Genomic DNA, 24921 nt, shown 5'->3' with positions numbered 1-24921 from the left:
TTCTCTTTATAGCTTCTCTTTATAGCTTCTATCTATAGCTTCTGTCTATGAAGCACATACTGAGCTGTGTAGCTTGGTATAATTATATATACATCCTGCAAGAATATTGTGTCGTGCAAGCATGGCCTCATCTTCACTGCAGGTCTTGTGTTGGCAATCCAGCACCACGGGATTATTTGGAGCTTTGACCTGAGTCTTGAGCGAACAATCTCTTCTCCAACCACCGGCTGAAATTTATGACGAGGCGATCCATCCTGTTGAAGTAATCTGCCACCCAGAGCACAACGATCATAAAAGGTACGTATATCACACAATAGCTCAAGAGAGACTCGCCCAAAAAGACCTCGCGGGCCGGGTTCAATACACGCTCGTAAAGGCCCATTTGCACAATCACATGCATGATATACATGCCAAAAGATAACCGGCCAAGGTATTGCGAAAATGACGTCTCCAGTGGCCGACGGAATGCTGGGTAGGTCTCGATCGCATACAGGATACAGCACGCACCAATACTGGTCCAGAAATGTATCGTTGACTCCGCACCGGCTTCCCACCATGAAGGGATGCAGTTGTCAAGGTATGGCCACGGGTTCGGCCCATGCAATCCCAGATCGACTGGCTGGTTGCTCAAAAAGATTCCAATGATGAGAATGGTGATGGGAACCAGGTGAAAGGCGGCTCGCTTTGACCGTGCAATAGGTGAAAATTTTTGCTCGCACACGGGGAGGTCATCTTTGGACGTCGATTGACGGCTGAGTGAGATTTCGGCGAGCAGGACTCCGAACAAGAACAATGAGATATATACCCTTTGCCATATGTAGCAGAGCAGGATGCAGAGCCAACAGGCCACCGTTCTCGCACGCGCAGAGAATTTGCAAGTCGCCGTACAGAACAGGAAGACCACCATCGATCCTCGGAATTCAATCGGAATGGTCCAAAGAACGAATAGGTACTTGCTCGTGAAAACATCGGTATAGTACCATCCCTTGAGGTCGGCAAAGGGATCGCTGAATGCGACCACATCGCCAACCCAGTGGAGTAGTTGAGCGCCGAAGGATTCACACCTTGGTAGGGAATACCATGACCATATGTTGAAGTAGAAGAGCACCATTGCTATGAAGGTGCCGACGGCAGCCGAAAGGTAAAGGCGAATGTATCTCCGAAAGGTTGAGGAAGCCAGACACTCGAGGAGTGCAACCTCTCTTTCCTGGCGGACGAGATCAAGTGCCCTCCTGCTCAGAACGAAACCAGATATGATGAAGAATATATCTACCGCCAAGCTGCCCTTGTGCAGCATGAGAAGTGGGGGTTGTTGGAATAACCAGGTTTCGGTATGATTTCTGAGGTGGTGGTTGACGACCGACCATGCAGCGTAACCTCGTATTGCGTCGAGGTAAGCCGTGGGACGGAGAGCCATATTGTTTGCCGAGCCTCGAGGATGCAGGCATTCGGGAAGAAGCCATGTCATAAGACTCAGGATCCCTGTGAACGCATGGTTCGCGCGCACCATGGATTGAGAGTACCCACTGCTGTACCACAGCGGTAGTTTGGCCATCGAGACATGAGGATGTTGGTCGTGCGTATCTTCCGCCGTGGACATGTTGAAATAGAGAACTCCAGAAGGATTCTATGCGCAAAGTCGCAGACGACTTGAATTTTAGAGACCAGGAGGATGAGTCGTATAGGTTGAATATTGCCAATTTGCCGGACGAGCATCGGAAATAGTTCGCGCACCTGGCTCGGAAACAGCAAACTGAACTTGAGCGATATTGGAGAAAATTGGCCAGAGTGAGAAATCCACGCATTGACCTCGAACGGGAGTCTGGACTGGCGTTCTGGTCTCTAGTTAGCTCGACCGGAGGTGCTCGTGAACGTGGCAAAGTCAAAGCCCCACCCACTTGGATGAACGCTTACTTTATAGGAGAATCAGTACCTTTTCTCAGCTCAAAACTCGACAAGAAATTCAACTATACAATTATCCAACCTTTAATGTGGCTTGAGCATTGATATTTCACAAGTTTATGCATCCAAACCTGAAAATCACAGCGAAATCGGAATGGGCTGGGACAAACGTGTGGCTCTTGCACAGACCACGGTGAACACGGAACACTGAACAGCAACCGTTTGCCGTCCTCTCTGTCGAATCCAGGCGAAGTAGGCAGCACGAGGGTCTCATAAGCTCCAACACGCGCTTCACAAGTCTTTTGGTCGTTATACTACATCATCAGGATCATTATGAAGGGGGGTCGAGTCATGGCTTCGCTAAGATCTCGCAGCGGCTACATTTCCTTGCTCGCAGGCCTGCTTTTCTTGCTCACCTTGAGCCTGATTCCTATACATACACAGACAGGTGTCTTGGAGCGTCAAGCGGCGGACATACTGAGGTTCGCGAGGGCGAGGGTCCCGCATATGCGGTCGTCAGAATGGCTCCTGGCAACCATGTCTCCAGCACATGGCCAGCGACGCCGTAACATTATCCGGTCAACCTGGCACAAGATGTACGACAACGACAGGTTCACCTTGCGATTCGTCATCTCGAACCCGGGAGAGCTCTGGGCCCCCTTTATCCAACACGAGATGGAGACTTACCAAGATATCATCGTCTTGTCGCACTTGGAAGAGAACGCAACAGTGGCGAATACGATCAAGACCATCGAGTTTTTCACATACTTGACAAAGGGCAAGTCGACTTGGAAGTGGGTTTCGAAAATTGACGACGACTCCTTCCTGGACACCGAGTCCTTCTACCGTGACTTTCTTCAGCCTCGTATGGACGAGAACCGAACCATGATAGCCCGGCCGACCTTCAACTGGAATCGTGGATACTTATATCCACAAGGTCAATTCTACACATTCTCGTGGGACCTGCTGCGCATTTTGACCGATTGCTATTCCCGGAATCGTATCACAGATGAGCACGAAGATGCATTGTCTGCAAGGCTTCTCTACGAGGAGGGATACACGGCCGGAGAGAACTACACTCTGGTGGAACTTGGGAACGACAGATTTTTTGATTACGATCCGGAAGTTCGTGTCTCTGGCCAGTATTCACACGCCATCATGCCTGACTCGATCAACCCCCACAAGCTGAAAAGCGACGAAATCTACTTGGATGTCGCGAGACAGATGGCGGAACTCCAACGGTTTCGCAATTCCAGTTGAGAAAGCACTATTGTCTAGCTCATAAAGCTGCACGCCACTTGCAGAAGTCCCAATCTGGATCCCATGGTTTGCTTTTGAGCCTACCGTGACGGGCCAATAGGCAGGCATCTGGGATGGCTTTTGGTGTTTGGTATTATTCAGCTACGTTCTGATGGAAGTGGAGAAGGAATTTACAGTCTTTTGAGAGTTTATTGTCTCTAATAGTTCTTCAAGCCTGAGTTTATGAGTATAAAACGAGAGGTCTGCCTGCGACCAAGTAGCGCATTTGGGCGAGAAGCCTTCGACCTCGGAAATGATGTAAAGAGCTCGATTGTCCGCCCCGAACTTGTGAGGATAATCACCCGTCTTCCTTCACAGGCCTCCTACAGTCATGCTAGCGCTGTCCACACACACACTCTTTCCAAAGCGACAGCGCTGAAATGAGGCACCAGGGGAAAGATGACATGAATGAGCGCTCCGGACGAGTAGTACCATGGATCGACGCAGAGGACGGGATACAAGATAATCCCGTAAAGATGGAGCAATGAGAATCTCCCCGGAGGTCATTGACAGGGGCGGCTATAGCGACAAATGTTCATCCCGTGTCTGTCTCACTCGGAAGATCCACAGTGTGCCGTCAACGCAGCCCTCATGTCATCTCGTTGATCAAGACAGGATAGCTGCCAAGCAGAAGATCAGCTGTGAGTCGCCAGGATCTTCTCAACAATATGTCCACAACACCCATCGCGTGTTAGTGAAGGGTTGACCAAAGTTAGAAGTTGAAGGGAGAGGAGGGACTCTCAACGGTCGTAAGCCAGCCCGTCGGATCCTCCTGCCGAAGTCTCTTATCCAGCTTGGAGGATTTATTGCTCTCCCGCTCGCGTGGAAGAGCCATCAATGCCGAATTGTCCAGTGCGAGTGCGGCCGGTGTCATGCTTCATAGAATCGCGCGACCTAGGCTAGAATCTAGGGTTGACATAGCTTCTTGGCTCACGATCTCATAGCCATGGCGGCCGTAGGCCCAGCCTAGCCTTGAAGGAGCAATCATGACGAGAACATTGGACGAGGGGTGGAGCACAGACTGTATCGTGGCCCTGTCCCTGCTCGTGCGGAGTAGGGAGTTGTGCAGTCGTAATACCACTTGCTAGTGGGTCTCACTACAGACCAGACTCCTTTTAGAGTTTGTCCCGACTGAACGGGTCCCGGATCTGGACAAGCTCATGGCTCCAATTGATCTGCCAGGATGACACTATGCCGGGCGATCGAATCAGATCAATTCAAGCCAAGAATTTCCGTGAACGTGGTGGCTGTAGTTAGCTCTTCAGCGCCACAGCGTGGCAGTCGCCGCTGGGGATGCTGGTTGTTCGTGCACAATAGTCTTAAGCCACGCCGATTCCCCCTACCTTTGTAGAATTCGCTCTCCGGAGCTGTACACCAGGGAGGCTCGATAGAGAGAGACCAGGGTTCTCTGGATCGGTGCCATAGAATTCATCGCGGACATTAATTCCGGAGCGAGACTCAGTTGTGCAGAGGTTTATTTTGCTAGATACCGTGACTGTGCAACTGAAGCTTGAAGCAGTATGACCATAGTACCGAGGACAGGACTGCGTTTGGAGGCTGCAATGTAAGGTATGCAACGGATCATCAAGTGATCTTGGGTTCCCAGTACGGCAGAACCAGTGCCCGTACGTATGAAGTACTGCCAGCCTCGATCATCGCATGACAATCCCAATGGGCCTGAGCATTCCTTCGGAGGAGAAATTCTCGACCATCTTCTCGCGAGGACAGTATTGAGTCCGATTAATCTTATTCCGATCAAGAGTCGAGGCCAAACTTGAAGACTGTTCGACCAAGACTGTCGAACCCCGGTTGTCAGAGACGGTGCGATGTCCGGCCAATAGTCTAATCGCTATCTCACTCGCAACGCGCGGAAGTGAAACAAGACCAGAATAACGTCTCATCACAATTTGAGCAATGTTCGGCCAAAGCTCCTGTGTAGTCCGTTCAATGCCTTTCTCGCTCGCAGGAAACCAGGGCATCCCGGTAGGACCATTTCATCCTTCGGCCGATTCACACAGACAGAACTAATGCATCCTCGGAGCGCGAGCCCCATGATCCCGTATGGCCCAGTCGGGCGGATGGAAACAGAAGTGGTGTGGGTGGCTCATTGTGTACAAGATGGACCAGACCCGACCATGTGGAAGGAGGTCAGGAAAGCCGAGATGGCCGCCGCACGGACTCTGGAAAACAGAAAAATTTTGTCGCGTGGCCGCCATCGCTCAATGGGTCGAGGCACCCCGCGGCCCAGGCATTCTCGCCTTTCCATTTATCGGCACAGGTTTCTGCAAAGAGAAACGGGCTTGGGCATCGGCGGCCTCGTCACTGCCTGGTCCTGCAGGGATAGTAGGCAAATCGTGGAGAAGGATTTTCCTCTATCTCCCGCCGGCTGACAGAGAACTCCGGAAGGTAGGCCGTCTTCGGCATGATGAGCCCATGACTCCAAGATGTTTTCGCATCTGTCCTCAGTCACCATTGATAAAGCGTTGCTGGAAGAATCGGCTAATACGAGCATACTCGATCGATAAGTTCGCGACCGGTTTCAGTTTGAGCGATAACCACCGGCAATCTGTGACGAAGTTTGGTACTAAAACCACCTACTTACAACCACCGTGCTCGATAGAACTGTAAGGGAATAGAACAGTGGTAGATATCAATAAGAGGCTCAACACCCATCTCCTTTTCACTCGGGATTCAAAGACTCCTCGAAGCCTTGATAGTGAGCGTGCGTGCCAAGTCTCCGTGCCAAGATCGGTGCTGGCTCTGTTGGCCCTCCCAAGTCCTAACAAGAGCGTTCCTTTCGAAAAAGTTTAGGATTGCACAGTGTACAGTTTTATTTCCTTTAATAAATGTATAATGATTCCAGAACGTCCCAAATCATAAAACCATTTCTCAATACTAGCTTGAATATACCAGTAGTAGGTAGTATTGCAAAGTCGATCCGATTAGGACTTCTAGGCTCTCTGAATCTCATTAGTGTGATTGATTAGCTTTTAGTAGGTCTTAGTGTACAGTCTAAATCAACTAAAGGCTACTAACAGCGAGAGCAAAGGCGGCATCACTCTGTTGCCCGATCTGGGGAGAGCTGCGGGCAGACCTTGGTAGTTTATCGGTATTGCAACCCGGTACCTTAGACCGGGGGCTCGAGTACGTGGCTTTCGTTCCCTGTGGGAGGCAAGCTGCAGATAGGTATCCAGCCCATGTTTGAGGCGAAGTGGAGGAATGGCGGTGTCTGCTGAGTTTTCAGGCACTTTGGCTCTCCTCAACAAAGGAAAACGCGGGATCGACAAGACCTTGGGGGGTGTTGAAAGGTGAACAGAGACAGCCAACAGAGGTCGATTGGATCAACGTCGACTCCCCCCACAAATGCCTGTGCATATCGCTGCATGTTGCTAACACTTCGCCTAGCTCCCTCATGCTCCCCCTCAGCCTACGAGAGCTGACGGCTCCCATGTTCCCCTCTCGCAGGAGGCTCTAATGCATGAATTGCGCAAGGCCAAGCAGCCATGGCTGAAAGAAAAGACCTGTGTGCATCAAGTATCTCGACAGTGATCTCGATGCACATTCATCCTTCGGACGCAGAAGCCGCGGGATGCCGCAAGCCATGTCGCCATGTGGAGCAGCCAACATATATACAGTCGCACCATCCTCACATGCCTGAACCCAGTGGTGCAGATACAAGTTAGTGCTCGTACTCGTACACAGCTACACCGTCTCACGACACCGACGATCCTTCGGCACTTTTGTTTGCTTTGGCGCTTACAGTCCTTCATACCTGGGAACAGTGCACTTACTCTATCTAGGGCAATGCATCCTGCAACGTACTTAATATTACTCAGACTAAAGTCCGGGGCGAGTTGGCGTCTGACACATACACATGAGAAGACCTTCGGCGATCCTGATGGAGTGTCAATCTCCTGAGGCTTTTACGGCAGCCACTCACGCTTGCAGAGTGCCTGACAGATCGACGGCAAAGCACAATGCCACAAAGTTCCCATGTGCATAATCAGGGCCCCGGCGTTGTCATTGGGTCGAGCCAGTGGCGAGCTTTGCCTCTGTTGTGGTGTCTGCCCAAGCCTCGTTGGCAACGGCTGAATTGTGTGGCCATATTCCCGAATCATTGATTCGCATGATTGACCGACGGCTGCTTTCTGTGAGTATTCTTGCTCGGTCTGAAAACCATCGAATCGAACGTCCCACTGTTCGTGCGATCTGAGGGCACTTTCCACACGTTGTCACAATTGCGATGCTTCGCACACCATCACACCCGGCTCGCAGTGAACATCACCAACGGGGCATCCCTTGTAACCCTTGGTAGGACCAGGTGATCGCGTTGATCGAGCATTGGCAATACTTACCGGTTGTCAGACGAGGGAACTTCAGGCCGAAGGGATAATTCCCAGGCGTAATCGGGCGCAGGAACTCGTTTGTGATCGACCGGTGTTCGCTATCTCTGCGCCTTGTTTTGCGTAGAGTACCACTTCTGAACATGTCATGGTTTGCTATCAACCTCTCACCGGTCAGAGCATTCGTCTCAGGGTTGCCGGGCGAAGCATTACCCGTGGGATGCGATCTCCCGGCTGGGTGGTGCCGGTGAAGTCGTGGTTGATGTCTTCTGCAACAGTGACACTCACTATCAGAAGCGCCAAACGCCTCGTTCGTACCATGAGTCTTTACGGTGCCCCCAGACGCTTTCTGCGGGGTAACAAACCCCCGTGGCTGATATAGCTCGGGGTGTATCTCGGGAGAGTTGTGTCGGATTGCTGCTGTGTACGTGAGTCTCTTACCAGATACCAGTATCGAATTGGGAAGTGATTTGTGAGTACTCTCAATTCATGAACATATAGTCGATGATGAGCGTAGCCACTATCCGACTGGCCTCGCGGACGAACATCGAGCTGGAGCTTGATGCTGACCAATCCACCCACACTCTACCGGTACGGATCGGGCAGGTGCAGTACCTGGTAGGTATGGGATTTAACTCCAGCAGACAGCAACAATAAGAGCATCGGATTATCCGCCGGGCAATAACTGTGTTATCAATGTCCTCACATCCGTGTCCGAAGACGGTGCGGGGATGTCGTCGCTGTCTTACAAATGACGAGCGACGTCGGCGGGGACTCGGTGTCTCTCGACACACTTGGGCACGTCCAAAGGTAAATCAGTTCTCTCTACATTTCATTGCCCTTTTCATACTTCCAATCTCAGAATACTCCGAGCCCTTCTGCGCTGTGCAAGCAAGATTGTTAATCCCATCGCTCCCGACCTCCGTCCTTCAGTAGATGTGATACGAGAACCACACGGTGAACAAGCGCCAGTCCATGTCCTTGAGTCCATTCCGCGCAAGAATTCCGCATACCATCCTCACAGCTACATCTACTAGAGCGACCGCAGCTTCAAGACTCTCCTCCCTTTCCTCACAGCTACCGCGCGGGAACCATACCCTGCCGGGACTTAGACGCACGATGTCGTCCGTCCCATCCACGATGAAAGCCATCCTGGTTCCCGAGAACGGAGGGGCCGACGTGATGAAGTACACCGAGTCGCAGCCGGTGCCCAAGCTCGCCGAAGGCCAGGTGTTGGTCAAGAACAACTTTGCCGGCGTCAACTTTATCGACACATACTTCCGGTCCGGGCTGTACCCTGCGCCGGGGGGGCTGCCGATGATCATCGGGCAAGAGGCCGCCGGCACCATCGCAAAGGTAGAGGGATCCAACGCGCAGGGCTTCAAAGAGGGCGACCGGGTCGTCTGGATGGCGTCCGGGGGCTATGCAGAGTATACGGCCGTCAAGGCCGATAGGGTAGTCAAGATCCCCGACGGCATAGCGGACGAGCACGCCGTCGGCGGGTACCTGATGGGCATGACTGCGCTGAGCTTGGTCAAGGAAGCATACCCGGTCAAAAGCGGCGAGACGATCCTCGTCCACGCCGCCGCCGGCGGAATGGGCCTCTTGCTCTGCCAGCTCCTCAGGGACATTGGCGCGACTGTCATCGGCACCGCGGGGGGTCCCGAGAAGTGTGCGCTCGCGAAGCAAAACGGTGCCACGCACGTCATTGACTACAAAGCCACCGACGGCCCAAGCTGGGTCGAACAGGTCCTCAAGCTCACCGACGGCAAGGGCGTCGATTGTACGTTCGACGGTGTCGGCAAGGATACTTATGAAGGGAGCCTTGAGGTTGCAAAGAGGAAGAGTAAGGTGGTATATTTTGGAAACGGTAAGTCTCCAAGTCCAAGTTCAAGTCAAGACAAGACAAGCTCGATCGCAACCAGTCTGTTCTATTACATCTTTTTATCTCTCTCTCTCTCTCTCCCTCCCTCTCTCCCTCCCTCTCTCCCTCTCTCCCCACCTATCTATATGTCTTGCCCAACATCGACTAATACCACATGCGCCCACAACAGCGAGCGGTGCGATCCCACCGTTCAACATCGCTAAACTCTCGGCCAAGAACGTTTCGATCATGCGTTCTACACTGTTTAACTACATCGTGACGCGCGAGGAGCTGGAATTCTACGCCAACGGCGTCCTCGATCTGATCAAGTCCGGTAAGCTCAACATTAAAATCCACAAGATATACCCTCTCAAAGACGCCGTTCTCGCGCACAAGGATCTCGAGGGCAGGAAGACAACCGGAAAACTGTTGTTGAAATGCTAGGGACGATGATACTTGGGGGGTGGTATGGACACCCAGGGGTTTTCTCGCTGGGACGGTTAAAAATAAAAATGCTCAGAGCGTCGAAAACCTACATACCTGTCGTAGTTTTATTTCTTATGACAAATGACTCTCCTCGTACGCGAGAATCGTTGTGGCGATGAAACTCGGTATCATTGACGGCTCCTTCAGGCTTCCGGAGCGTTTCTGGCCACTATTGTCCACGATGTAACCTCTTGCTTTTTGAATCGTGTGTCTGTTGTACTCCTTTGCACAGTCTGACTTCAATTCTATCCCCCGCGTTGTCCAACGAACTCTGGCTGAATGATAACCCATTCCCGTACTCGTATGCTTCCTGCACCTTCTGGAGAGCTATACATGATCTCTCTGATGTCGACGTCCTTGCCACCATTTACCAAAACTCGATGAATGGAGAGAAAAAAGAGAGGAGCGTATCAGTGGCCTGTACCCATGGCTCACACCAACGACAGACGTTCAAAAGAAACCCAACCAAGCCGAACACTCTGATTGTGATGTCCTTGTGCAAAACGACAATCTCCAATCACCCCCAAGATGCGGATAGAGCTTGTGCGACAAATCAAGACATGCTGTTCCGACGACGTCAGATCTTCCTCAACGCCAGTGTTCCACGCTTTGAAGTAGGGTAGGGTTCGTGGAAGCCGTACAGGGGCCGTCCCATCTGTAATTGGCCGTTAGACTGGAGACACCTGGTGAAAGATCGACAGTGTACTCCTGGTTACTCACTTGTTTGAGTGCGTAAATAACATGGTTGGTGGTGACGGTCTGAAGGTGCATTAGTACACGACTCCTTCGACGGCACCACCATCAAGTCTCACCTTCTTCTGCGTAACAGGAACCCCATGTTTTCGTTCGTTGTCTGGGCCTCCCATCAGAATAACGACCTTACGTATGACCTATGCATCAGAGTCAGTGGAATTCAATTCTAATTTCTCTATCTCATTCTCGGTCTCGGAGACCAACCACGGACCACGTAAAAGACACAGCAACGTATGAAGTTGTACTGACCTCTGTAAGATGATCCTTCAGTGCCATTCTGGCATCATCGTAGATGGTCGATTGGATCCGTCGGACGCCTCCACGGCGGGCCAGACGACTGATTTCGAGAGTTCCATGGTTAGCTCAGTGCAACGTTCCGTACGCTGCTGGACAGGCCCTAACTGCCGTGAGGGAGGACAGTGGTGATCATACCGAATTGATGGCTTGGCTGTTGATCGATGAGGTGTCAGCATTGGACTCCTCAGAATTACCTTGTAAATCCAGTTGACTCACTGATGCCGTGGATGGCGTCGGCTTTGCGGACATTTGGGCGGTGGCGGCGAAGACCCTGGTTCTGGCCCTGGCCCTGGATGAAGACAGGCTTCTGGACTGGCATTTTCGGGATAATTGCTCGAGGGTGGCAGGTGAATTAATTCAGATAAGAAGTTGCTTGCTTTCCAAAGTGGGAGATACTGATGGCGTCAATATCCGGGTGGTAGAAGAGGAAAAGAGAAGATCGTCGATACTCGCGTGAAAGGAAAGAGTTGAGTTGAGTGAGTTGAGTTTGCACCTAGGCAGTGAAGACCTTTGGGAGAAAAAAAGACAAAGCCATGCCAGCCCCTTCAATGGCCACGGTGAGAAGCCTCTGAGACCCAAGTGAGAGAAGGATGAGAGAAAGGAAGAAGTTGTGTGTGAGAGAGCTGAGTTGCAAGGAGAGAGGTCGGTCAAACAACAAGGGCACAACAGGTAGGTAATATTAGACATTAGGATATCCAATATATCCAATCGTAGGTACTTAGTTCATCCAGCCGTTCCAAATTCTATATCATCATGAAACACATGCTTGAGGTGTCGTTAGGAGATGAAGGTGGCTTCACAAAAAAGGCGGCCAGGCTCGGAAACTTCCTGTTCGCCATCCTTCACTTTCAACGTGAGTTGGTCGTTCGAAGAGTACTACGGGGACCCGGTCAGCGCGCAAGTAATGATGAAAAAAGATTTGAAACTTGTAATTCACTTACCTGAAAGATGTGAGGCTTCAGGCCCGTCGCGCCCGAGATGAAGGATTTCACGAAACCAGGCAAGTGAGCCAGAACCTCGATGCGATCGGCTTTCGGAGGGAGAGCACCACTGATCTCTCCTACATTGGTCTTCCCTCCATTCTGATCCTTCCACTCGAAAGAAACCTCTGTCGGTTCAGGCCAGTCGTTTTCCGATTCCTGTTTCGATGTCACATGTTTGGCTTCACAGATGCCGGCCGTCACGAGAGCATTGTCCTTGGCGATCCCGCCGACCGACACGACAGTCTTTCCGTAGGATTGGGGAGTTGTATACTCCATCAAAACAGCCGAGTAAGTTGGTGTTTGGAAGTTGACAAAGTTCCACCGGCACGCCAAATGGTGAGGCTTCATGCCCTGAAGGGCATACACATACATTCCTCTTCCCTTCATCTGGTATGTCTTGGATGGCGTTTGAATGGTCCCTGTAACAGTGCACCTGGGCCAGAAAGCATGTCGCATCGAACCCCAGGGTTCCGCAGGGTCTGTTCCAAAGTAACTAGTGCCATCCTCTCCCACTTGGAAACCGGGGGCCGTTCTTGTGACCACCAAACTGATGATACAGTCCTCATTCCTGGCCGACTTGATTGTATATGCATCACCCGCCTCGTTCAACTCCATGGATACATCGTCGGCGAAGAAGCAAGTCTGCGATTCATCGAATCCGTAATTGTGCAGTGGATCTGAGCACCATTGATGTTTCCCAACGCCCTCATGATCGAAGATCTTGCTATTGAATTGACAGGTTGTACGGATCCCACTATTCTGCGGTCAGTCACGGACACTGGCGGTGTGCGCCGGCGGAATCATACCCAACGTTACTATAGATGATTTGTGCCATGGCTGTCGTTCCGTCGTCGGTGAAGAAGTAGAAGGTCTCGGTTTCCACGTTGGTGTGCTCCAGGGCCTTCCATCGTAGGTCATCTCTGCTGAGGACTGAATAGGGCTTCATCTCGGCTTGCTTTGTCACGGGTTGTATCGCTGAAGGGCCGTACTCGGGCTCCTCGGTGCCAACGACATTGGCTAATTGCTGTTTGAACCAATTCATATTGATTAGAGAGGTGCTGTAGAAGTCTAACTGGGGTAAGGAAGCCTGCAGGACGTAGGAGGTGTTTGTCAAGAAAACTAGATTGATTTAACTGCGTCGGTCGAGAAATATACCCAACGGGCACAAGACGTCACTGTAGCGAATGATATTGGCTTGAGAGCCTTACGAGCGGCTCTCGGGGGCATGCTGGCGGTAGCCTAAAGGCTAATAAGCTGAGTTCCTCGCATCTTGAGCTCACTAAAAGGCCCAGGAGGGCCCAGGGGGCGGAGACGACGGGAGGGTCAATAATGGCACTCAGTAAATCACAGAGCCAACGCTGCCAAAGCGGCTCCAGCCTACCACCACAGGGGCTTGTGGGCTGGCCTAGTGTAGGCTTTGCGCTGCCTACACTTTAACCCTCTACCAACGCTAAACTTTTCACAGCTTTGTCACAGGCACAGCTACTGTTGCTGGTACAGTCTCTTGCACAATTTGTCCTGAATCTTTTTCCGAATCAAGCGCCCAGTCATCAGTTCCAACCCTAGCAGTCCTCTTCTCACGGTTCCGTGGATTCTTCGCCAAATATTACTAGTCTTCCGCACGTTTTCCTGCACCACTTCCGAGTACACACAGCATGGCGAGAAAAGCACCTGCCAAAGATCAAATTGTCAAGCTGATCGTTGGAGCCGGTCAAGCAAGCCCAAGTCCGCCTGTAGGTCCCGCTTTGGGTAGTAAAGGTGTCAAGAGTATGGATTTCTGCAAGGTATGAACCGTGGTCCTTGTTCCAACTCGAGGCTCTCTCGCTCACACCGTGCACAGGAATTCAATGCTCGAACGGCTCACATCCACCCTGGCGTACCCATCCCAGCTCGCGTTACTGTTCGACCAGACCGCACATTCCACTTCGATGTTCGAACACCTAATACTTCTTGGTTACTTCTCCAGGCCGCTGGGGTCAAGGAGATTAAGGGCAAAATCAAGGGAGCGAATCAGCCCGGCCGACAGAGCGTTGGCACAGTCTCATTGAAACATATATATGAAATTGCAAAGATCAAGCAAAGCGAACTCCGGCTATCAGGTCTCAGTCTTCAAAGCTTGTGCAAAAGCGTCATCTGGCAATGCAAGTCTATCGGGGTCAACGTTGTGCCCTGACGGAGCAGATTACTCAGAAGCTGACGCAAGAGCTCAAGCCATGGAAAACAACTTTTTCTTTTGCTGAAGCCATGCAGCTGCCCTTACCTGGCCCACGTCCCTGAGAATGATGGGCTCTTCCCAGTCGCCCCAAAGAAACAGCAAAAAAGTCTTTCGAATCTACCCCCCTTTTCTACGGCTATTGCCATGAGAAGATGAACGCCTCGGCACGAAGGCCCACCGGTCTTGCTTTCGTCGTACCAAGTCAGAGTCTGCGGCAGCACAGTACTTGTATGATGCGGCGGCCTACTATCGGTCGGAGCCAAACCCTGCGATCGACGTTACAGATGTGTGGCAGAGCGGTCTGTGTGGTGCTGTCTCAGCAGACGCTCCAGAGATCAGGGATCGTCGGTATCCAGCGGAATACAAGGCCATATTGCAGTTTGTTCGTTGGACTCACCGTGGAGAGAAAGAGCAAACAGTAGAACGCATTGAAGACTGTCTAACAGCTCTTGCGGCGCACGTGCGCGATGCTCATATGGTACCAGCAGTCTTATGAAGACTTGATGTTGTCATCAGCCCCGTGGGGAGAGGAGCGTCGTAACGAGCTCCCAGATGACTAGCCTATAGGTAGTAGATATAGTGATGGTGCCAGGGGATTGCAAAAGATCGTTACTGCTTGTTTTGCTTAGAGATCGCTTAAGGCGTGTTGATCCTTCACTGATTCTGCAACCACATCAAGCCAGCGGGCGATCGTTTACCGAGGCATTTACCCATACTCTGTACGAAGGGCACGGCCCCAATGTGACAACCTAGGTACATAAGTAGCTTCTCACGTATGATGCAGAGAGCTTTCCAATACGAATTGATGTGATGACGTCGAGTCTCACGCGGGGGGCTTTCAGACAGAGGCAACATCTCGTTGGTTTGTCAGGGGATCCGGAGAAGCCGGGAAAATACTAGGTGGCTTAAGGTAATAGTGTACGGAAACGCAATTGTGCATCAACATGACAACGGAGAACTCAGTAGGGAAAGAACAAAGGGACGGTACGAGTACGAGTAGCATGATGGCATGAGCTCTTGGTCGCTTGGGGGAATCGAGTCGGAGCATTTCCTTCTGTCTTTGCCCTGAGTACGTACGGGATACGGGATGGGGAAGATGAGTGAGATTTTGTACGAGTACTTAATAAGTCATTATTACTGGCGCTGTGTCCTACTGAAATCGTAGGAGGCGAGGCTCGTCAATCGGCACCCGGGGAGAAAGATAATCATCTCTCCTACAGTGCCTCGTACTCGTACGGAGCATTAGGCGATTATTGCTGGGCAATTTTTTGGCGGGGCTACACCATCTTCCCTCCCGCCGGCCAAACATCCATCCCACTCTGACTGTGACTTTGACTCTGGCGTGCATTTCTCCTACCGCAGGTTGACAGAAACACGCATCTCAGCGTGTCGAGAATAGCACAGCAGCACCACCACCACCACCGAACCCATCCTCATATGCTGTACACCTACTTCGAGAATACCGCCATCTTTCTGTTTGATCTCGCTCCTGCAAATCGTTCGCTTTGGTCTGCTTTTTTGTCGGCCTCGAGCAACATCTGCATGACTCCTGGCATCTCTGTGAGTTACATTGCTCCACTGGACCGGCCAGTGCTCCCACGCTCCCGTATTAGCTTCGTCTCTCCCGGACAAGCCTTGCTGAAGTCCATCATCCCCTCTAACATGCGCTCTACTTAGATTCTTTCAGGCCCGAAATCGACCGCGCCTAGGACGGCGCTCAACTCGAATCGTCTCGACGCTCGTTGTTAGACTCCATCCTCGTCCTCTGAACAGCAAACACTTCTCATTAAACTCGCTGACAAGACGCTGGTAATATGACGTCGAAACTGTCCGCCATGTTTTTACCGGGCGACGACTCGAAAAAAGAATCAGGTATGGGAGAGAGCCTCTGTCGAGCCTGATCCAGCGACGCTGACGCTGGGTTGTAGACACAAAAACGAGCGAAGAACCAAACGGTGATAATCCGGAAAATGCGCAGTCGAATGTTCGCTTTGCTTCTTACGATCAAGAGATAGGTCCTTTGGAGAAAAGGAGGAAGGAATCAGAACCAGAAGGAGTCCGAGACGAAGACCTAAGCCCTGAGGCTCATGAACAGATCAGGAATTTGGCCATGTCTTTACAGAAATCTCGATTGCAGGAAAGTCGGATGGCCAATTTCGCATACGAGACCGTTTCAATGCCGACCTCGAGAGTAAGTCGTCCCCGAACTCTCAGAAACATTATCTAACACCACTTGCAGGTACCATCGAGAGATAGCGATGCTCCCGGGACGCCGAGGGGATCAATACGACCGGGTCATGGCTCGATATCGTCTACATTTCACTCCCCACCCTTGACGCCACACGGCTCGAAAGATGGCAGAAATGAAAGCGTTGCAGGCGGTAAGGGTCAACAGAAGCAAGACGCAATCACACCGCAAACCTCTCCTCCTCCCGACACCCAAGGCAAACGCCTCTCTCAGACGACTTCACCGGGCCACCCGATTTCGAGACCAGCATCCGGTGAGAAACCTGCCCACGCCCCCGAGAAGCACGTGGCCAGATTCGAGATCGGGCCGTCAGAATCGGCCAGCCCAGTCGATCAAAGCCCTGTTGGCACACCAAAACTGCGGCCCGCATCGCCGCAGCCTGCCTCTCCTAAGCCTGCCAAAGCTGAACCAAAGCTGGAGCCGCGCCAATTCGGAAGCACTGGCAGACATTCACTGGCTCCGGCTATTGCGGCTGCAGCAGAACGGATACCTCGGCAGGGAAGCAGTAGCGACATTGCAGGCTCTGAGAAACGGTCGTCGATATTTGGCGGTAAAAAAGACCCTTATTCACACGTCAGTGAGAGTAGTGATAGAGGTGGCTTGGAGGGGAAGAAGCATGGTTCGATGTCGGAACTCAAACGTTTCTTCCGATTAGGTGGGCATGGCCACAAGCACAAGCATCATCAAGAATCGCCAGCAACCTCAGCACCCGCGTCGAGGAAATCGACTTCAACCAAGTCCGGGGGTACCGGTACCAGAACGCCCCCTCACCAGCTTCCACCAGCATCCGTGCCTTTCGCCGACGACCACAGTCTTGAAGCCAAGTATGGTAAATTTGGCAAAGTCCTGGGTTCGGGAGCTGGTGGTTCGGTCAGGCTTCTCAAACGAAGCGACGGCGTTGTCTTTGCCGTTAAGCAATTCAGAGATAGACATTCTTGGGAGACTGAGAAGGACTACTCCAAGAAAGTTACGGCAGAATTTTGCATTGGTTCAACTCTCCACCACGGCAACATTATCGAGACTATGGACATTATCCAAGAAAATCATCGCTGGTACGAGATTATGGAGTATGCCCCTTATGATCTCTTCGCTATCGTCATGACTGGCAAGATGTCACGGGAAGAAATCGCCTGTGCATTTCTCCAGATTGTCAATGGTGTCAGCTATCTACACAGCATGGGTCTGGCCCATCGCGACCTGAAGTTGGATAACGTCGTTGTCAGCGAACATGGGATCATGAAGTTGATCGACTTCGGCAGTGCGACAGTGTTCCGATATCCCTTTGAGAACGAAATTGTCTTAGCATCAGGTAAGAAGCTTCAAACATCAGATCTACGGTACACTGACTACGACTAGGCATCGTTGGATCGGACCCTTACTTAGCCCCTGAGGTGTACGAGGAGAAGAAGTATGATCCGACCGCTACAGATATTTGGTCGTTGGCCATTATCTTCTGTTGCATGACATTACGCAGGTTCCCTTGGAAACAACCTCGGGTCGTTGATAATTCGTACAAGTTGTTCGTCGCTCCACCGACGCCAGGCACACCGGTTCCAGACTCGAAGCCGAGGAGGAGCAGTCATCTCTCGCCCGATGACGAGCACGGTTCTCGACGGCCCTCAGAAGGTGGCAGCAGTCCCCACAGTCACCACCATCATCACTCGGAAAGCACAGAGACAGAGTCTCGGCCAGCTACCTCTGGTGGCGACAAGCAAGAAGTGATCAAAGGGCCCTGGAGGTTACTTCGCATTCTACCCCGGGAGAGTCGCCACATCATCGGCCGAATGCTCAAGGTTAACCCCGCGGAGCGAGCTACAATGGACGAGGTTCTCGAGGATGATTGGGTATTGAGCTCGAAAGTATGTTATCAGGAGGAGAACGGCGTTGTCCATCGAGCCGACAATCACACGCATATCTTGGAAGCGGGCTCTGGCGGTCCCCCGCCAGCGAAGGTCTAGAAGAACGATAAACGAGAACAGATAACAGCATGGTGCAATAACCTTGTCTATTTTCTACAGAGTCTCCAAGCACGAATTCGTTCTACACCAGACTTTGACTCAGTTGGGCTAGGCTCGTCCAACAGGGTGTGGTATGGAATTGGACTTGTTGACGATGGGATGGGTCTAACGCGAAGGGCTGTTGGAGACAAAGGCGGCACTCTGCTTGAGCTTTGGTATATTATTATTACTAGTGTAGATACCAGTTGATAACGCGAAAGTACAATGAGCAAGCATTGTGTTTGAGCTGCGAATGTACAAGTATGTTGATGGTGTTGATGTGTGGAAATGCTATTTAATAAGCAAGCTACCCAAGTCGGTTACGGAGTGCAATAGATGGGGGATTCTTGCACCGCGCACGGAGGAGCTACAGGTACGGAGTACGTAGCACACGTATCGGAGGCTGGAGCCCCTCTACGCCTCTGCGTGCTTAGACGGTTAGACCCCTGTTCCACGTTGCACCCCGGTTCTTCTAGAAAGCGGCGCAGGATGAACCCGTCGCTCGGTCACTTTCCCTCCACCTTCGAGTCTGTCGCAGGCTAAATGTTAGTGAATTTGCCGATACGACTCTTCCGCCCTCCAACTCACCTTCTCTCACCAGCCGGGGTTGAAGAACTCGTGCGTCCCAACTAGCTTCCAATGCGACCAAAGGCCATGGCAAGTTAAGATCGCGCATAATTACGTCGGTGACATCGGTGGGGTCTTGAGCGGCTCTGGAACAACACGCACATGGCCAGAAAGAAGCGTCAGCGGATCAGCTATGGTGGGAGTTCCTTGCTCGCGATATCCAAGAGCCTGAACAATTACTGATAGATTGCAGTCCTGCCTCTGGCAAGTACGCCCGGCGGGCATAGACTCGGGGTGAACGGTTTGGCCTTTGACGATGAGCGATCTATCCTGTACGTACTTCCCCAGACGATACTACGCAGCCACACTGACAATCACGCAGGTATACAGGCGGGCGAGATGGTGTCGTCTGCGCGTGGGACCTAGACCTCGAAGCCCAGAAACGAAGTAAAGACTTGAACAAGATAGAAGATAAGCAGCGCACAGTTACGTTTCGCAAACAGGTACAGGCACATACACACTGGGTGAACGACATTCTCTTGGTCAAGAACAACCTGGGTTTGGTGTCAGCCTCATCGGACGTCACCGTCAAGCTATGGCGACCGCATGGACACGAGACGGTACAGGCATATACCATTGGCTCTCATAGTGATTACATCAAATGCCTTGCGACACCCGACCAGCAAGCAAACTGGGTTGCTTCAGGCGGCCTTGATCACAAGATCTGTCTATGGGATTTGAACGGCGCTGGGAAGACGCTGGAGATCAACGTCAGCGAAGCAGAAGATGTCGTCAAGGGTTCTGTCTATGCCCTTCGCGCACGAGGGTCGATGCTAGCAAGTGGAGGTCCAGAGAGCGTGGTACGGCTGTGGGACGTCAAGTCTGGCAAGAGTATCACGAAGCTCGTCGGGCACACGGACAACGTCCGAGATATCCTTATCAGCGACGATGGTGACACTTTGCTCACAGCATCTTCAGATCAGACCATCAAAGTCTGGTCCATTGCAGCTGGTCGATGCATACACACTCTGACTATGCATAACGACAGCGTTTGGTGCATGTATTCGAACGACCCTAATTTGGCCGTCTTCTATTCCGGGGATAAGTCTGGTCTGGTCGCAAAGACCGACACTCGACGAGCTATGGAGATCGATGACAGTGTCTCGGTTGCCTTATGTCACGAGCACGACGGAATTTCTCGTATCATGCCAGCTGGCGACTCCGTGTGGACAGCCACCTCAAGTTCCAGTGTCAACAGATGGCTTGACGTTGACACCGAGCTTGAGGTCGAGACTCCTCCTGCATCTCCGCGCGAAGAACGTCGTGCCAGTCTCAAACAAGCCACGGTTGAAAGCGAAGAAGCTCCGGTCGCCAATGGGGTGGGCCACAAGAAGAAGATCCCTCACAACGCGGTGTTGCTGGTTTCGAATACGGCAGTTCATCCAGGTCGAAAGACTCTAGGCCATTATCCCAACCTCTCAGTAACCAATATGAGGAAAGCAAGCGAGGCCATGACAATGGACGATTTGAGCGTTGTTGTGCCCATTCGTGGACAGCCTGCAGAGACCATCGAGGGTCAACATGGTCTCATTAAGCATGTGATGCTGAACGATCGGAAAAGGATTCTTACCTTAGATACGGCTGGTGAGGTTGTCCTGTGGGACTTACTGAAGGTATTCATGCGGCATTTGTGTTGTTGAAATGTATGGCTGACCCTGAGCAGTGCGTTCCCATCAAATCCTTTGGCCGCCGACACCTGGACGAGGTTGTCCCCGAGGTTAACACCACCGAAAGCGTCGCCAATTGGTGTGGTGTCGACACTAAAACTGGAAAGATCACAGTCATGCTTGAGGAGAACTACTGCTTTGATGCTGAGGTGTACGCAGACGAGCTTGACCTGGACAAGGACTTGGTCTTCCGCGAAGACCAGAGAAGTAAGGCCTGATCATTCCTCGCTGCCGTCCTAAGCTAACGCCACAGTTAATCTGGGCAAATGGGTGCTACGTAACCTCTTTGCGAAGCTCATCGAAGAAGAAATAGCCCGTGATGAGGTATATAGAAACACTCTTCGCAACGCCTCCACAGCCACAGGTCTTGTTCGACCTGGCGCACCAACAAGCATCGCCATGCCCGAGTCGGCGTCGGCCACCGCCATGGTCTCACCCGGCCAAGAGGCCACACCTCGAGCATCTAATGGACATGCACTCGTTCCTCCAACACCAAGCTTAGCTATCGGAGCGGCCACGCCGGGCTTTGCACCCTTGACCGCCACACTTCCACCTACAGCTGAAGAAGATGCGGAAGGGAGCACTAGTAATGGAGTGTCTTCACCAGCGGCACCAACCCCTTCTGCAGCCGTAGAAGTGCAAACAGACTACTTCTCGTCCGCAAACCGCTCCGAAAGCTCTTCTGACCACGACCCCGTGAAGTCTCCTGAAACACCCGGGGCAGATACTGGCCCCCTCACACCGGTGTCTCCAACAGAGGAAAAGAAAAAGGGTCTCTTCGGCAAGAAATTCCCCATGACATTCCCCAAGAAAATCTCACGCACTTCTGCGGAAGTCAAGACACCAATCGCTGTAGAAGAGAAGTCGGACACAGCCAGCTTCAAGTCAAAGGCCAGCGAAAAAGATGAAAGCAAGGTTATCGAAGACAACCTGTACGGCGTGATTCAAAAGATCCGGCACGAATACGATGAATACTCCGGCAATGGTCCAGTACCAATGGGCATAACGCCTAGCTTATCGGTCGAGACCCCTGTCCTGCGACCTCCAGAGCACACAACGATTATAATCCAGGAAGACGACCCTGCTAGTGGTGGGCTCGCGGATCAGTACAGTGGTGAAATTGGGGAACTAGGATTCAAGGAGCAAGTCGACCTGCTTGAAAAGATTGCACCCATGTGGCTTGGGGAAGTACTCCTGAAGGTATGTGTTACTTTTATATGCGCGACGCGAGTGATCTTGAGCGCACTAATGGCTGACGAGAATTTCCATCGCAGAATCAAATCCCCTACAAGGAGACGGTCAAAGTCTCATTTGTTCTCCTCCCGTACGATAATCAATTGCCGAATATTGCATCGTCTGATGGCAACGCACGGCTTAATGCTAACCGCATGCTTCGGGCTAAGAAAATAATGGCCTATGTCGCTGAACGGATCGAGATACAAGGCACCACCACATCCGGGGCGTCGTTCCATGTCCATTCTCCTTCTCATGTCACCAACAATCACGATCACGGTGAAAATGGTCATGATCATGCTCAGGAGGAGCATCATGACGAGCATTCCCATGACGAAGGACACTTCGAGAACGGTGGAAGCCATGATGAAGCAAAGCATAGTGAAACCGATCTTGAACCGGAGGAGGAACTTGATCAAGGAGAGAAGCTCAAGGCAGAAGACTATCTCGAATTATATTGCCAGGGGCAGAAGGTCGACCCAAACACGACTCTCGCAACGCTTCGTGTGCATGTATGGCGCACGGGTGGCGATGTAGTCCTATATTACAAGAGCAATGGAAGGAAGAAGCTGAGGCTGCCACATCCGGCGGCTGTGCCGAGTCGAGAGGAAAGTGAAGTTGCCACGGGGGTCAGTTGAGGCTTTTGGGGTTGATAAGGTAGGTAAGATTCACAGGCTTGCAGTAGATAACACGGTGGCATCTCGTGGCCATTGGATGGTTGTATACCTGTTGGGTATGGTGCTTGGGATTGACCTTGCAAGAGATGGATGATGTTTGCACTTGTGTGTAGAACGGCACAGGTCAACGGGGTGTCCTGATCACGCAGCTGAAGTGGTCGGAGTATCCACGAGGACGAGGAGTATAACCTTGCATTATAGGTACAGTAGGTATATATAGTCATAATAACAAAAGTATGTGGACCGTCCATCTCCATATGGCTGTGTGTGTGTGTGTGTGTGTGTGTGTGTGTGTGTGTGTGTGTGTGTGTGTGTATTTATATCCCTACATACCTACCTAGGTAGCTACATGTGTAACTTTGTTCTGCAAGGAGCAGCACGTCTCGGATTGGTATTCTCCTACAGGTGAACGTCAAGAGTGCCTACCTACCTCAGGTACCTAACACCAAGGGCGATGTACAATTCGAACTCGAAACCCCACTCAGGAACACAGAGTACGGACTTGGGCAATTCTTCTCTGCCTGCAATGGGATTGGGCCTTCATAGTAGCTTCTACGAAAATGCAGGAGGTAGCGTTCCCCGTCGGTCGTCATATAATACGTGCTCGTCCACGGCTCCTCGAAATCTCCGTCGAGCGTCCCCAGAGAGTGAGTACGCACCATTCCTTGCCTGAACAACAACAACGGCAAAGCATTCAGGACAGTTGGGGGTATATATACATTTATACATATGGGTGTGCAGAGAGTCAACGAGGCTCCCGACAATATACTCGATCGTCCCTTTGAAAGACCCAACGGCACGGGCGGCCTTGAAAGCAATCACCAATGTCCTTTGATAGCAGTCCCCAGGTCCTGTTCCACGGCACTGGTTCTGATCACAGCCAAGTTCGAGATAGCAGGTCACGAGCACACCAACGTCCATCAGAGCACCTTGTATCGAGGAGCGTGCATCTGTTCTTCATCCTCCATGCGGTTGGTGAGATGAACAGCACTTCCACCACGGTACCGTAAAGCAAACCCGAGAGCAACGAATCACATGGATGTCACACTCGAGGCGCATCTGCCGCCAAATAATTCGACACGTATTGATACGTTCCCAGAAAGATGGCGCCGCCGGTACTGATCCAACCCACGCGAGGTACGAAACCCCTGAACAGAGCAGACGGTCCTTCGACGTGCCATATCTGTCGCAACGCATCCAGGGGCCCTGCTCGTGTCTTTGACGATGAGGTTCCGGTCTCTTTCCGCGCAAGCATGGTTCGGGTCTTGAGTACGTCGAGAGGCGTAGTCAAGCCAGCGGCGACCGCCCCCGCCACGCTGCCAAAGACGGCGCTCTCGCTTGCTGTCACCAGTCCCTCATGGCGGCCTTTGATCTTGTGCTGGCGTGCCGAATATGCAGCCTTGAAATACTCCCACAGACTGAACTGGATGATTGTGAACGGGATTTCGCGCATGATTGTTATGCCTGCTCCTCTGTATAGTTCGCGGACCATGGTAGGAAGACCGTCTGTTTTGCGAAGGGCGAGTACATCTTGGACTGCAAGAAGTGAGGAGCCGCCGAATAGCCCTGCTTGGGCACGCTGCTTGACTACCTCGGTCGGTACACGAATCGCGCATGCGGCGATTTCGCCCAGTGACGAGGCGAGCATGTGTGTGTATGCTTGGGTGGAAGACGGTCTGGTCGGGTCATGAGCTAGGCTTCTCTTGACACCGTCGTAGACCAGGAAGAAGAAGGCGGCCGAAGGCATGGACCCGAGCATGGCACTAGGAAGACCAGCGTACATGCTGCGCAGAGTCCCGGCGACTGTATGTCTGGGGAGAGTCGAGACATGGCTGCTTCCTAGGTTGGATTGCAGCCGCGTCTTGATGGTGTCAATGGGATAGAGGGAAAAGTCTACGGTGATACCGGCGAGAGCACCTGCCTTGGAGACACAGTGCGATGTTAGCGTTGAGCGTGAAAGAATGTGTATGGGTAGGGTATGTGAGAGGTGAGAAGCAGTTGGAGAAGGGGAGGAATTGAGATACTGACAATGAGAGATCGAGTCCACGGCGAGGTCACAAGTGGCGCTGGGGCTTCGTGTAGTGCTACATTCTGCTCCGTCATACCTTCTGGCCCTCAAGTGCAAGGCGAGAAGTGGTGGTAGTGGTGGTGCTAAAGGACCTACCTCAATTCTGTTCTATTGTACTACAAGTGGTGTTGGAGAACTCTACGAGGCCGAAATACGGAGGATCTCGCTGACTCAGCTCGCTGATTATGTAATAATATCAGATGCAGAGCGTACGACTGCTAAGAGAGAGACTAGAGTTGAGTACCTTACATGAGCTGTATAG

The 24921-nt window shown here is 51.9% G+C and overlaps 9 protein-coding genes across 9 annotated transcripts; 5 read left to right on the top strand and 4 right to left on the bottom strand.

The window, feature by feature from the left end:
• Positions 1–172: 172 nt before the first annotated feature.
• PV08_01925 (uncharacterized protein) lies at positions 173–1600 on the bottom strand (the record flags this gene model as incomplete). Its single annotated transcript, XM_016376285.1, has 1 exon — positions 173–1600. One exon carries the CDS (start codon positions 1598–1600, stop codon positions 173–175), a length of 1428 nt encoding a protein of 475 aa, XP_016241561.1.
• Positions 1601–2439: 839 nt separating this feature from the next.
• PV08_01924 (uncharacterized protein) lies at positions 2440–3162 on the top strand (the record flags this gene model as incomplete). Its single annotated transcript, XM_016376284.1, has 1 exon — positions 2440–3162. One exon carries the CDS (start codon positions 2440–2442, stop codon positions 3160–3162), a length of 723 nt encoding a protein of 240 aa, XP_016241560.1.
• A 5501-nt stretch (positions 3163–8663) lies between these two features.
• On the top strand, positions 8664–9852 carry PV08_01923 (uncharacterized protein; the record flags this gene model as incomplete). Its single annotated transcript, XM_016376283.1, has 2 exons — positions 8664–9414; positions 9599–9852. The coding sequence occupies 2 exons, from the start codon at positions 8664–8666 to the stop codon at positions 9850–9852; spliced, it is 1005 nt and encodes a 334-aa protein (XP_016241559.1).
• Positions 9853–10471: 619 nt separating this feature from the next.
• PV08_01922 (uncharacterized protein) lies at positions 10472–11263 on the bottom strand (the record flags this gene model as incomplete). Its single annotated transcript, XM_016376282.1, has 6 exons — positions 10472–10549; positions 10615–10653; positions 10707–10784; positions 10897–10984; positions 11080–11095; positions 11161–11263. The coding sequence occupies 6 exons, from the start codon at positions 11261–11263 to the stop codon at positions 10472–10474; spliced, it is 402 nt and encodes a 133-aa protein (XP_016241558.1).
• A 458-nt stretch (positions 11264–11721) lies between these two features.
• PV08_01921 (uncharacterized protein) lies at positions 11722–12969 on the bottom strand (the record flags this gene model as incomplete). The annotated part of the gene is made up of 3 exons (XM_016376281.1): positions 11722–11820; positions 11886–12681; positions 12734–12969. The coding sequence occupies 3 exons, from the start codon at positions 12967–12969 to the stop codon at positions 11722–11724; spliced, it is 1131 nt and encodes a 376-aa protein (XP_016241557.1).
• A 613-nt stretch (positions 12970–13582) lies between these two features.
• PV08_01920 (ribosomal protein L11) lies at positions 13583–14100 on the top strand (the record flags this gene model as incomplete). Its single annotated transcript, XM_016376280.1, has 2 exons — positions 13583–13711; positions 13768–14100. 2 exons carry the CDS (start codon positions 13583–13585, stop codon positions 14098–14100), a joined length of 462 nt encoding a protein of 153 aa, XP_016241556.1.
• A 1856-nt stretch (positions 14101–15956) lies between these two features.
• Positions 15957–18348, top strand: PV08_01919 (uncharacterized protein; the record flags this gene model as incomplete). Its single annotated transcript, XM_016376279.1, has 4 exons — positions 15957–16014; positions 16071–16333; positions 16382–17699; positions 17747–18348. 4 exons carry the CDS (start codon positions 15957–15959, stop codon positions 18346–18348), a joined length of 2241 nt encoding a protein of 746 aa, XP_016241555.1.
• Positions 18349–19116: 768 nt separating this feature from the next.
• Positions 19117–22552, top strand: PV08_01918 (uncharacterized protein; the record flags this gene model as incomplete). Its single annotated transcript, XM_016376278.1, has 6 exons — positions 19117–19150; positions 19208–19286; positions 19337–20627; positions 20678–20888; positions 20935–21881; positions 21956–22552. The coding sequence occupies 6 exons, from the start codon at positions 19117–19119 to the stop codon at positions 22550–22552; spliced, it is 3159 nt and encodes a 1052-aa protein (XP_016241554.1).
• Positions 22553–23633: 1081 nt separating this feature from the next.
• PV08_01917 (uncharacterized protein) lies at positions 23634–24694 on the bottom strand (the record flags this gene model as incomplete). Its single annotated transcript, XM_016376277.1, has 2 exons — positions 23634–24512; positions 24620–24694. 2 exons carry the CDS (start codon positions 24692–24694, stop codon positions 23634–23636), a joined length of 954 nt encoding a protein of 317 aa, XP_016241553.1.
• Positions 24695–24921: the final 227 nt, after the last annotated feature.

The sequence above is a fragment of the Exophiala spinifera genome, assembly GCF_000836115.1.
Source record: "Exophiala spinifera strain CBS 89968 unplaced genomic scaffold supercont1.1, whole genome shotgun sequence".
Lineage (NCBI taxonomy): Eukaryota > Fungi > Ascomycota > Eurotiomycetes > Chaetothyriales > Herpotrichiellaceae > Exophiala > Exophiala spinifera.
The sequence above is the reverse complement of the archived record's forward strand: the minus strand, read 5'-3'. Positions and strand labels throughout refer to the sequence as shown.